The sequence below is a fragment of the Coregonus lavaretus genome (assembly GCF_964263955.1).
Source record: "Coregonus lavaretus genome assembly, chromosome: 28".
In the NCBI taxonomy this organism is placed as follows: Eukaryota; Metazoa; Chordata; class Actinopteri; order Salmoniformes; family Salmonidae; genus Coregonus; species Coregonus lavaretus.
In genome coordinates this window covers 9,927,208-9,939,844 of record NC_140015.1, presented here as the reverse complement: position 1 = coordinate 9,939,844, position 12,637 = coordinate 9,927,208, and the positions used below count along the sequence as shown (strand labels likewise).

General features: G+C 39.6%; 1 protein-coding gene across 1 annotated transcript in view; it reads right to left on the bottom strand.

Moving 5' to 3' along the window:
• Nucleotides 1-623: 623 nt before the first annotated feature.
• Nucleotides 624-12,637, bottom strand: part of LOC311103765 (syntaxin-1B) — a 63,236-nt gene continuing 51,222 nt past the window's right edge. Inside the window, exons 5-10 of the mRNA XM_084145416.1 lie at nucleotides 10,028-10,101; nucleotides 5,107-5,215; nucleotides 3,410-3,483; nucleotides 2,982-3,119; nucleotides 1,376-1,486; nucleotides 624-812 (exon numbers count right to left, since the gene is read on the bottom strand). Of these exons, the coding sequence (XP_084001542.1) occupies nucleotides 732-812; nucleotides 1,376-1,486; nucleotides 2,982-3,119; nucleotides 3,410-3,483; nucleotides 5,107-5,215; nucleotides 10,028-10,101 (587 nt within the window). The 3' untranslated portion in view covers nucleotides 624-731. The remainder of the gene's footprint in view (nucleotides 813-1,375; nucleotides 1,487-2,981; nucleotides 3,120-3,409; nucleotides 3,484-5,106; nucleotides 5,216-10,027; nucleotides 10,102-12,637) is intronic.

The following is a 12,637-nucleotide window of genomic DNA, read 5'->3' as shown; positions in this document are numbered from 1 at the left end:
TAAAGGAGACGCCTCCATCTGTCTGTCAGCCAGGGCCTTTCATCTGCCGTTGTAACAGCTCCATGGGTGTAAGCTCTTGTCCCTATTGGTCGAAGTAAAGACATTGTTGCAAATGAATGCCTATCTAGGAGTTTTGATTAGCCAATCAGCAAGTTACTCAAGTTGACTACACTCATTTGACTGGCTGATTAACGTGATTGACAGGAATAATCAACTGATGAGATGTCTCTAAAAGACACTGTTCAACCAAAACCAAAGTCAGTCTCTCCCAACGAAACATGATTATTGTATCTATGAAATAAGCTACACCGATCATCCCAATTCCTTTCTACAGTTTTGTGCATTATGTTCTAAAATCGCGTCCAAGTAAACTACCTTTGCTGGAACAACACACAATTTAGCAGTCATTGGCACTGTCCTGGAGATCCCCCCAAAAAGAAAGAAACGTTAAAAAAAATGTTTTACGTCATTTTTCTTTCCAGGTAGCTAACCCATGTGCTGTTTCTTATGTTCAATACATTTACATGTACATTGCAAATATTATGTTTATTTGTACCCTCTTTTTTGTATACGTTATGTATTTAGTCAGCTATAATGTCGTATTTTTTTTGTCTTTGTATTTTCAACCCCACCCAACCCCTTTTAGAACGTTTTCCTTATCTGATATTGTATTTGATGTTTTTCTCTCTGTGTTTTTTTTCTCTTGCGGCCGTCTTTCGTCGTTGTCGTCATTAAAAGCCCAGGTATCCGCCGATAGTGGACGCCAAGACGACTCCCAATATAGTACAGCAGACAATGATCATGAGCTTCTTCTGCAGGGGGGGGGGGGGGGCAACAACAAGGCGGTGATGGTGTTAGCAAGACACAGGGAGACTTGTGATTGTATACATGCTACGGGACAGTTTCTGAACACATTTTACGGTAACGGACAATTTCATTTATCTATACAAAACATTAGTGTGTACATTGTGTCTGTGGAGGTTGGTAGCTTGCTAATCATTAAGGTACTGTGTGAGTGAGGGTGGAATGCCCTAGAGGAAATGTACTGTACATGAAGAGGAGGTGGATATTATTATTATTAGAGTGTGAGTGTGTGTACTCTTTAATAATATAGTATGAGGGGGTGGTGGGCATTAACCTTTTGTGGTATGATTGACTGTAGGAGGATGTTGTGCCTATTTTAGTATGTGTGTGTGTTTATATGATGTCATTCATATAGTATGTATATTAGAATGTACAGTATGTATACATCCTCATGTAGGTGGAGGATGTGGGTTACAGCAAAGGAACAGTCATAAAACATGTGGAAGTACAGTATATATGCGTATACACATTATATGCGTTAGCCCTGCTATACGGAGAGCCTGTGACTTACCTTGCGAGCCTGGCTCTGGTATTTGACAGCCTTCTTGGTGTCAGACACAGCCCGCTCCACAAAGTCCACGGAGTGCTCCACGTTGTACTCAATTCTGTCAATCATCTCTCCCTGTAAACAGCAAAATGCACCGTCATCAAAATGCAAGCAGACTGAGGAGAATACCTTGTCTATTACCTCTTTAAGTCAGCCTTAACCACATTGTATGCATACGTTCCCCCCCATGTGTGGTATTTCTGTTCTTTTGAATCCAAACAACGTTTCTAGCACAAATATAACCTGTTTTCTATTCATTTTCATTTCAGTTACAAAGTACTGTAAGTCATATTGATGAAGCCACTTATCATCTAAATGTTGTCTTTGATCTAAAGGATGGATTTTTTATATTGTGAGCTGCATAATGTTGCCAAAGGAAACAACAGCATTGATACATAAATGAAATAAGCTGAGCTAAGTACCTATGTTTATTCATCACACACAATTGCATATTGTCCATGAGGAAAAGCCCTCAGAGAAAGAGAATAATTGTCACTCAAAAGCGTTTTCCCATTGTAGTTTGGATGAAATAATCTAACGCCCCCACTCAAAAACGGTTTATAGTGCATGAGCTAAACTTAGAAACCATATTTCCCTGCAACCCAGAAGCAATTTCATAATTTAGGTCGTCCTGATGGGATTCATAGGCTCTTAGTGGAAGTCAACGGTCATTTCTTCACAGTGAGAATCGAAATTGCTAATATAGTATTCTCATATTGTATCTCACATAATGTATAGAGATGCTATGTAATATTAATAAATATTCTGTAAATATGAAGATTTTTTTAAATGTTACTTAATTAATTTATCATAATTCTGGGAATAAATGTTACCAACACATTTAAGACAAAGAATTCTAGAATATCATCCAGTATTCATGTGAGGTGTTTTGCATTTTTAAGGTGCAAGTCTGTGCTATACCATTCCAACCACAAAGTACAGCCACAACCCTGAACATACTGTAAGAACCCTTCATTAATTAAGATAACTGAACACTAGCAGCAGAGAGCTGGCTACACTGATGAAACCAGAATATAAAAAGGCTACAGTTGGTAGCCTGAGCCTTTTCTGAATGGCTACACAGCATTGCTCATTGGTGTGGAACTAGTTTAGGCTACAGTTTGTTTACTCGCAGTCTCAATCTAAACGTAGAACAATCACAGGGTACTACATGCAACATTTCTCCAGTCTCAAAGCACCATTACTCAAATATGCCTGTGAACCCACACGCTTGAGGCTAAATGTCGTATGTTCAACTCTCAGCTCCAAATATCTGCCCTGTTCTCAGTCAATTGTGGTAAAAACGAAATCACAGTTTGATGGATTTCATTATGGAAGGTGTAAGGCTCATCAGTCCAAAGATACATAGATGCTCCAATTATTATTTATTTTTTACATCACAAAATGACTCTGATTCCATTGGTGCAGAATTAAACCACACCCTTGATATTGGCGTGAGTAGGCCGATTCTAATCGATTCTGTGCTCAACATAAGGCTAATGGCATAAAACTGGGCGTTTATTAATTAATTCATCTTCTAAAAACATTCCAAATAAAAACAAAACTTTACCTGGCTCTCGACCAGCATGGCCATGTCTACGAACATGTCGTGCAGCTCACGGATGCTATTCTCCAGCTTGATGATCTCGGTGTGTCGGGTCTCAATCTCATTCAGGGCCTGCTTGTCTATCTGAGAGTCCATCTTGATCTAAGGACCCAAAACAGAGGGTTGAGAAGGAGGATGAGGAGAGAAGAGGATTTTATCTGTTCTTTTACCACCTGTAATATTACCACCTGTAATAATCAACATTCTTCTTCTGTTAAAATTCATATCAGGACTAATAATAGTCAACATAACAGTAGTTTATTGAATGCAAACATGACAGATGTAGCTAGCTATAGCTAGCCACGCATGTTATTAGCATCTGTGTTCCCCATGCCTTCACTGTGGATATATGTTTGCCATGGGGAATGGCCAGGCTCAGGTGTTGTACTCACATCATCGGTGAAAATGGCAAGCTTGCCACTCTCCAGCATATCCTCCAGCTCCTCGTTGGTGGTTGTTCTCCCAGCTGCCGAGCGCGCACGCGCGCGCGCACACACACACACACACACACACACACACACACACGCAATGACAAATTATCTTAATGCTTTGCCTGATGCACTTAAAGTTTAGTTATTTAAATCAACACATTTCCACCGTTTTAGTGCCACTTTGAGGCACAGCACGGATTCTGGGCAGTAATTTAAAAAGAGCAAGTATCTCTAACCAGATGTCTAGATCAACTTAATCCTCTAAGGTATGCAACATTTTTTATTCAAAATGAAATAATATGAAAGAAAATACAGCTTTTAAATTAAACGTACGAGCTGAATTACAATCAAGTTATCACTGTACTATAAGGAAAGCCAACTTATCATTGGCTAATATGTGGTCATATGTTGCCATTCAACCCCCTTGTCTACTTAGTATCGTCTTAATAAACTTAAAATGCGTCTATTCTGCTTAGTCTGTCCCAGTCTTTGAAAAATACTGTGTCTGTGCATACTATTAGTTGATGTCTGGACCTCAGATGTCACTATGGCTGTGAGTTGTGTATGAAACGCTTGCCAGTGTCTGTATCTGTGTTAAAAGGATACTCAGTGTCTGTGAATTCCAGTCTGCCTCATATGAAGGTTAGTGGGGCTGCCTTGAAAATATCCTTACGTCTGCAAAACCCATTTTTGTGTCTGCGTTGTTGTATCAGTGTATATTTAGTAAGAACTCTGGCTGTTTCTTGTGTAAGATATTAACGTACCTCCTTGTCAGTCGTATGTATGGCATTAGTCTTGTTGATTTATTACCAATCACAAAATCAATCAACCAATCAATCAATCGGATTGTATTTGTGCAGTCATTTTAACGAAGTAATTGTCAAAGAATGCTGAACAAAATCTGGGCCTAACCTACCCTAAAAGAGAGAATCTAGGTTGATTATGTCAGTATAATGTCTATGTATGGTTCTATTCTCTATGAACTGTACTTGTATAGTATCTCCATACCACAGGAGGTTGGTGGCACCTTAATTGGGGAGGACAGGCTTGTGGTAATGGCTGGAGCAGAATCAGTGGAATGGTATCAAATACATCAAACATGGTTTCCAGGTGTTTGATGCCATTCCATTTACTCCGTTCCAGCCATTATTATGAGCCTTCCTCCCCTCAGCAGCCTCCACTGCTCCATACATAGATACTATATAGAGCAGGGTTCCCCAACTGGCGGCCCGCGGGTGGTTTCATTTGGCCCCCCAAGTTTCCTGAGCCCCCCCAAAAAAATAAAAAAACATTAAACATTAAACTAAAATACTGTAAAATCACCAGGAAATCAGCTCCAAGTGATTTTAATTTAAGAACTCTGTTCCCAAGTATTCCCACACATAATAGAGACACATGATTGTATACAAATGTAAGCAAGGCTTGAAATTGTTATATTTTAGTCAAACATTATATATGTTTGGGCTTCTTGCGGTCAATTGGCAGTCTACAAATTATTTGTAATTATGTTCCGGCCCCCCGACCATCCACTCAACAAATAATCGGTCCGCGGCTGAATCTAGTTGATGATCCCTGATATAGATCTAATGTCAGTCCCTGGAGTGTAATAGTGGTGTATTAAATGTGCCCTACGATGGTGGTGGGCTACAGATACTCACTGATCTCCAGCTGTCTCTGGATACGGTCCTTGCAGCGGTCCCTGTATTTGGACTGCGTGGTGTTGTACTCGGTCATCACCTCTACAAACTTGCGTGACAGCGTTGAGTGCTAAAGGGACAGACACAGGGAGATCAGATGGGAGGGGGTTAGGGAGTGGCCACTGGAGCAAAGAAAATCATAAATAAGGTCGATCAACACCATCTGATACTGTGATGATGCCTAATTGGCCATTTGCAGTGCACATCAATCATAGCCTTGATGAAAATGACAGAAACGCCTTCATATGTCTGCACACATGCACCTCCATTCAAATAATGGTTGCTGCATTAGAGATTCTGCTGATGCTGCAAAGTCAATGACAGTGGCAGTTGAACGTTCCGACCACCAGAGGGGATCATTGAGTATCACTGAGCCTTGTGCATCAAATTACTGCCGAAAAGAATACAGGCAGGGGTCAAAGCAAGGATGGCTCAATTCTGTGTCCTGGAGGGAAGGCCTGAGATTCAGCCCAGCAGTGTTTCCTGCTCCGCTTGCCTGAATAACCCACTAACAATGCAAGACAGAGAATAAGGGAGAGGTACTGTACACTCTTAGAAAAAAAGTGCTATCTAGAACCTAAAGGGGTTCTTCGGCAGTCCCCATAGGAGAACCCTCTGAAGAACCCATTTTGGTTCCAGGTGGAACCCTTTTGGTTCCAGGTAGAACTATTTTGGGTTCCATGTAGAACCCTCTGTGTAAATGGTTCTACATGGAACCCAAAAGAGTTCTACCTGGAACACAAAAAGGATTCTCGTAAGGGGACAGCCGAAGAACCATTTTGGAACCCTTTTTTCTAAGTGTAGCTATGGTGAGGATGGAAGGGAGGCTGGATTAGTGGCAGTGAGTCAGAGGATCAGGTGGTTGAGAGAGTCAAGAGCCTAAAGAGACAGATGTCCTTTCTGGCCAACTCTGAAGAACATTGGTTCACAGTGAGATGATCTGAATTTCAAATGAATTAACATTTGGGTGGTTTAAAGGAACGTGGTGTCGTTTTGAAAAAGGCACAATTCAGTGCACAGCTTGATTGAATGTTTAGGTGGGCTATACTGAGTATCTAGAGTTGTTCATGTGGTATGATATGAGAAATGTCACCTTTGCCTTTGTACTTGTATTGGTATACTGTGGGTTCCGAAATTATTGACACCCTTGATAATTATTCAAATACTGAGCTCAAAAATAAGGGGAATTATATTATTTTATACTAATACAATTGCTCAGAGAAAGAGATTATTTTGTTTAACAAGTAATATAACTTTTTCTCAAAAAGGTAGGGGTCAAAATTATTGACACCCCTAAAGATTCGTATAAATATAATAGTCAAAAGTGTAGTATTTGGTCCCATATTTCTAGCACGCAATGACTACATTATGGACAATCCTGAATGAATCATGAATAATGATGGTGAGAAAGTCACAGAGGGTCAAAAATCATACCCTCAAGACATGCTAACCTCACCATTACCAGTAACAGGGAAGGTTAGCATGTCTTGGGGGTATGACCTTTGTCCATCTGTAACATTCTCACTCATCATTATTCACGATTCATTCAGGATTATCCATAATCATGGTAGCATCCACATTAATGTAGAAGTGTTTAGAAACATACTCTATTACAGAATACATTATTTACCATGCATTTCTATTGGGTACAAAATAATCTGAAACACAACCAAAATTAATTGCAAATGCATCCAACAAGTTTGTAGAGTCACACGTTTGATGTAATCATTGCGTGCTAGGAATATTGGACCAAATACTAAACTTTTGACTACTTTATTTATACTAATTTTTAGGGGTGTCAATAATTTTGACCCCTACCTTTTAGAGCAATTGTATTAGTATAAAATAATATAATTTCCCACATTTTTGAGCATACAGTACAGCTTAGTATTTGAATTATTTATTTTATACAGTCATTATTGTTCATCTTTATCAAGGGTGTCAATCATTTAGGACCCCACTGTATGTGAATAATGTTGGTATGTCACTCCTGTTTTTATACCCCCTCCTTTTCATACTGCAGGGCAGTGGTGCGGCTTATTCAAAGGTCTCATAGCCCTTTCCTGCAGTCAAATGACTAGTGCCCTCATGGGTGGAATGTTATTCATATTTTTCATAATTTCATATTATAAACATTAGAAAAAATAAACAAAACTTAAAATCTGGTGTTTCTATGTCAAACGGTTTTTGTTATATTTCAGTCTTCTGTGATGTCTATAAAGTGTAATATTGGGGTTCAAACTCAAAATTGAATAGATTTCAACTCTATATCTGACATGGTACAGGTATCTTCTTTTTTTAAGCCCATATCCATGTGTGTGTGAGATGTATACTTTAGAAAGTTTTTTTAAGACTACCAAGAAACACTCTGTGTGACCCTGATTTAGCCCACTGCAGTAAATGGTTAAAAGGACCCTCCCTCCTGCCACAATTGATAACTGTTTGTCATTGAGCAATTTGAAAATCTTTCACAATTCCATTCAGAGAATGTGGTGCCATCATAATTTCACTTCATATTCAAAGAACATACCTTTGGTTTTTGTGTTACTCTCTCTAAACAAAGGCTTTTAATTTTGGTCCTAAGTGAAAGATAATTAGTCCTCATACAGACCTCACAACCTAATACATTTTTATTTGAGAATAAAGGTTCATTCACTGTCACAGGTTCATTTGAGAACAGGTTACAACCCAAGGGGGAGGACCTACCTCTGCGACTCAAACCAGCGGAACATTTATCCTAATCTTTAATCGCTAGTTTTTAAGCACATTTCTCACATGGCGACTAGAGTTTTAATCTTAAAAGTGCATTTGAATACATATTTCAAAGGGCCTTCCTTAGGTGCTACGTAATCACTTAGTTCATCAGTCATTGAAATGACATGATCAATTTATCACATTTTCTATCATATCAAAAGATAAATTGGTGTCAGTGAGCGTTTACATTCAATGGTGCATGACGGTCCATGGTCATGAAGGCCTTAGGAATTCCCACTTCATAAAGGTATCCCTTAAGTCTCCTACTACAGTCGTGGTCAAAAGTTTTGAGAATGACACAAGTATTGGTCTTCACAAAGTTTGCTGCTTCAGTGTTTTTAGATATTTTTGTCAGATGTTACTATGGTATACTGAAGTATAATTACAAGCATTCCATAAGTGTCAAAGGCTTTTATTGACAATTACATTAAGTTTATGCAAAGAGTCAATATTTGCAGTGTTGACCCTTCTTTTTCAAGATCTCTGCAATCCGCCCTGGCATGCTGTCAATTAACTTCTGGGCCACATCCTGACTGATGGCAGCCCATTCTTGCATAATCAATGCTTGGAGTTTGTCAGAATTTGTGGGTTTTTGTTTGTCCACCCACCTCTTGAGGATTGACCACAAATTCTCAATGGGATTAAGGTCTGGGGAGTTTCCTGGCCATGGACCCAAAATGTCGATGTTTTGTTCCCCGAGCCACTTAGTTATCACTTTTGCCTTATGGCAAGGTGCTCCATCATGCTGGAAAAGGCATTGTTCGTCACCAAACTGTTATTGGATGGTTGGGAGAAGTTGCTCTCGGAGGATGTGTTGGTACCATTCTTTCTTCATGGCTGTGTTCTTCGGCAAAATTGTGAGTGAGCCCACTCCCTTGCCTGAGAAGCAACCCCACACATGAATGGTCTCAGGATGCTTTACTGTTGGCATGACACAGGACTGATGGTAGCGCTCACCTTGTCTTCTCCGGACAAGCTTTTTTCCGGATGCCCCAAACAATCGGAAAGGGGATTCATCAGAGAAAATGACTTTACCCCAGTCCTCAGCAGTCCAATCCCTGTACCTTTTGCAGAATATCAGTCTGTCCCTGATGTTTTTCCTGGAGAAAAGTGGCTTCCTCGCTGCCCTTCTTGACACCAGGCCATCCTCCAAAAGTCTTTGCCTCACTGTGCGTGCAGATACCCTCACTCCTGCCTGCTGCCATTCCTGAGCAAGCTCTGCACTGGTGGTGCCCCGATCCCGCAGCTGAATCAACTTTAGGAGACGGTCCTGGCGCTTGCTGGACTTTCTTGGGCACCCTGAAGCCTTCTTCACAACAATTGAACCTCTCTCCTTGAAGTTCTTGATGATCCGAGAAATTGTTGATTTAGGTGCAATCTTACTAGCAGCAATATCCTTGCCTGTGAAGCCCTTTTTGTGCAAAGCAATGATGACGCCACGTGTTTCCTTGCAGGTAACCATGGTTAACAGAGGAAGAACAATGATTTCAAGCACCACCCTCCTTTTAAAGCTTCCAGTCTGTTATTCTATCTCAATCAGCATGACAGAGTGATCTCCAGCCTTGTCCTCGTCAACACTCTCACCTGTGTTAACGAGAGAATCACTGACATGATGTCAGCTGGTCCTTTTGTGGTAGGGCTGAAATGCAGTGGAAAAGTTTTTTGGGGATTAAGTTCATTTTCATGGCGAAGAGGGACTTTGCAATTAATTGCAATTCATCTGATCACTCTTCATAACATTCTGGAGTATATGCAAATTGCCATCATAAAAACTGAGGCAGCAGACTTTGTGAAAATTAATATTTGTGTCATTCTCAAAACTTTTGACCACGACTGTATATGAAGATTTATACTCTAGGTCTAAGTGGTGGTATTCTGGGTAGGCATCAGACCACATGGCAGAATAACAATATAGCTTTAAATCCAAACCTGTATTCACATAGTATTTGTTTTAGTTTCTTTTTCAAACCCAGGTCTGCAAAAGTGTAGTTGGCAGAAGGCTAAAGTGTTGGTGAAGCCGTGTATTCTCCTTCTTTATGATACACCAGCAGCTTTATGTTTGATCAACACCTTTTTGGTACTTGGCATCTCCTCAGTGGATGTGCAGAAGATAGAGTGAGTGACTCACCTGTGTCTTACGAATTCGCAGGTCTGCAGATGATCTGTTCAGCCCCTCCTCCTGCTCGATGCTCTGCTCGATTGCTGGGAAATAGGCAAAAAATTGTGAGAAATATACAATGGAACCGCCAAACAGAAAGGACATTCCCCATCTTCCACTGAATTTCAGTCAGTTACCTCCCCATCAGAGTCAGGTACTTTAGCATATGCTAACAGTACGTCATCTTGGGTGGAGCAATTTGTATGTCATGTGCAATGTGCTAATGCTACAATTACAAATAGGCCCAGGCCTAATGATAAAATCCTACTGTTTTAGAACAGATAGAGGCATTTTACTTAATGGGTCAACATACCAAACAGCATAGGGGGGGATTCAGACCCGATTTATGTGCGTAAATGGAACTTAATTCCCTTTTTATGCACTTTTCTCTCTAGGCGTATTCTGCCCTTGAACTTAAGCATGAGGTAAAGTATGTGCCAGCCAGCTATTAGTTTGGGGTGGAGATCATAGAACTACAGGTGTGGCAGAGGTGTGTCTTCCGATACGCTGTATTCTGACCTTGACTTAATACCCTCATAATTCCACCAACTTTACACGCAAGGAAATCATTAATAAGGTCGAGCAACTTGTCAGTTCCAAGTTGAAAAACATTGACTTTCTTTTTTTACGATAGAAATAACACCAATCTCCATGTACTGTCATTTATAAACTGATAAGAGCTATTGATAAGACCTAGGTAAATGAGTAATCAGTTTGCATAAGGGGATTGTAAATATACAGTGCCTTCAGAAAGTATTCATACCCCTTGAATTATTCCACATTTTGTTGTGTTACAACCTGAATTCAAAATTGATTAAATATATATATATATATTTTACACACAATACCCCATAATGACAAAGTGAAAGCATGTTTTTAGACATTTTTGCTAATTTATTGAAAATGAAATACATAAATATCACATTTACATAAGTATTCACACACCTGAGTCAATACTTTGTAGAAGCACCTTTGGCAGCGATTACAACTTTCTGGGTAAGTCTCTAAGAGCTTTCCACAGCTGGATTGTGCAACATTTGCACATTATTCTTTTATAAATTCTTCAAGCTCTGTCAAATTGGTTGCTTGACAACCATTTTCAAGTCTTGCCATAGATTTTCAAGCTGGTTTATGTCAAAACTGTAACTAGGCCACTCAGGAACATTCAATGTCGTCCTTACAGAAAAAAACACATGATTTCACATGTGGAAAATCACATGACTTCACATGAAATTTCACATGTGAAATCATGTGTTTTTAGAACACTTTACCTGTGATCACATTTTCACGTGTAGTTTCATGTTATCACATGTTGTCACGTTATCACATTAACTTCACATAAGATCACATGATCTCATGAAATTCATGTGTTTTTTTCGTAAGGGCGTCTTGGTAAGCAACTCCCGTGTGTATTTGGCCTTATGTTTTAGGTTATTATCCTGCTGAAAGGTGCATTTATCTCCCAGTGTCTGTTGGCAAGCAGACTGAACTAGGTTTCTTCAATGGTTTTGCGTGTGCTTAGCTCTATTCTGTTTCTTTTTATTTAAAAAAACACTCCCTAGTCCTTGCCGATGACAAGAATACCCATAACATGATGCAGTCACCACCGTTCTTGAAAATATGAAGAGTTGTACTCAGATTTGCCCCAAAAATAACACTTTGTATTCAGGACAAAAATTCAATTTTTGGACAAATTCTTTGCAGTTTTACTTTAGTGCCTTATTGCAAACAGGATGCATGATTTGGAATATTTTTTATTCTGTACAAGCTTCCCTTTTTTCACAATGTTGTTGATCCATCATCAGTTATATCCTATCACAGCAATTAAACTCTGTAAATATTTTAAAATCCCCACTGGCTTCATGGTGTCACGATCGTCGAAAGGAGTAGACCAATGCGCAGCGTGATATGCGTACATCTCTTTTTATTAGAGTACACCACACGAACAAATAACAAACGATAACGTGAAGTCCTTGGTTAACAACACAAACCAACACGGAACAAGATCCCACAAAATACCTAAGTATGGTTCCCAATCAGAGACAACAAGCAACAGCTGATTCTCGTTGCCTCTGATTGAGAACCACCCCGGCCAACATAGAAACACAATGAACTAGATCCTGAACATAGAAACACAAAACATAGACTCTACACACCCTGGCTCAACATAACAGAGTCCCCAGAGCCAGGGCGTGACACATGGTGAAATCCGTGAGCGGTTTCCTTCCTCTCTAGCAACTGATTTAGGAAGGGCGCCTGTATCTTTGTAGTGAGTGGGTATATTGATACACCATCTAGAGTGTAAAATTAATAACTTGCTCAAAGGGATATTCAATGTCTGCTTTTTGTTGTTGTTACCCATCTACCAAATGTTCCCTTCTTTGCGAACCATAGTAAAACCTCCCTGGTCTTTGTGGTTGAATCTGTGCTTGAAATTCACTACTCGACTTAGGGACCTTACAAATAATTGTATGTATGGGGTACAGAGATGGGGTAGTCATTTAAAAATCATGTTAAACACTATTATTCATTGCAACTTATTATGTGACTTGTTAAGCACATTTTTTCTCCTAAACTTAT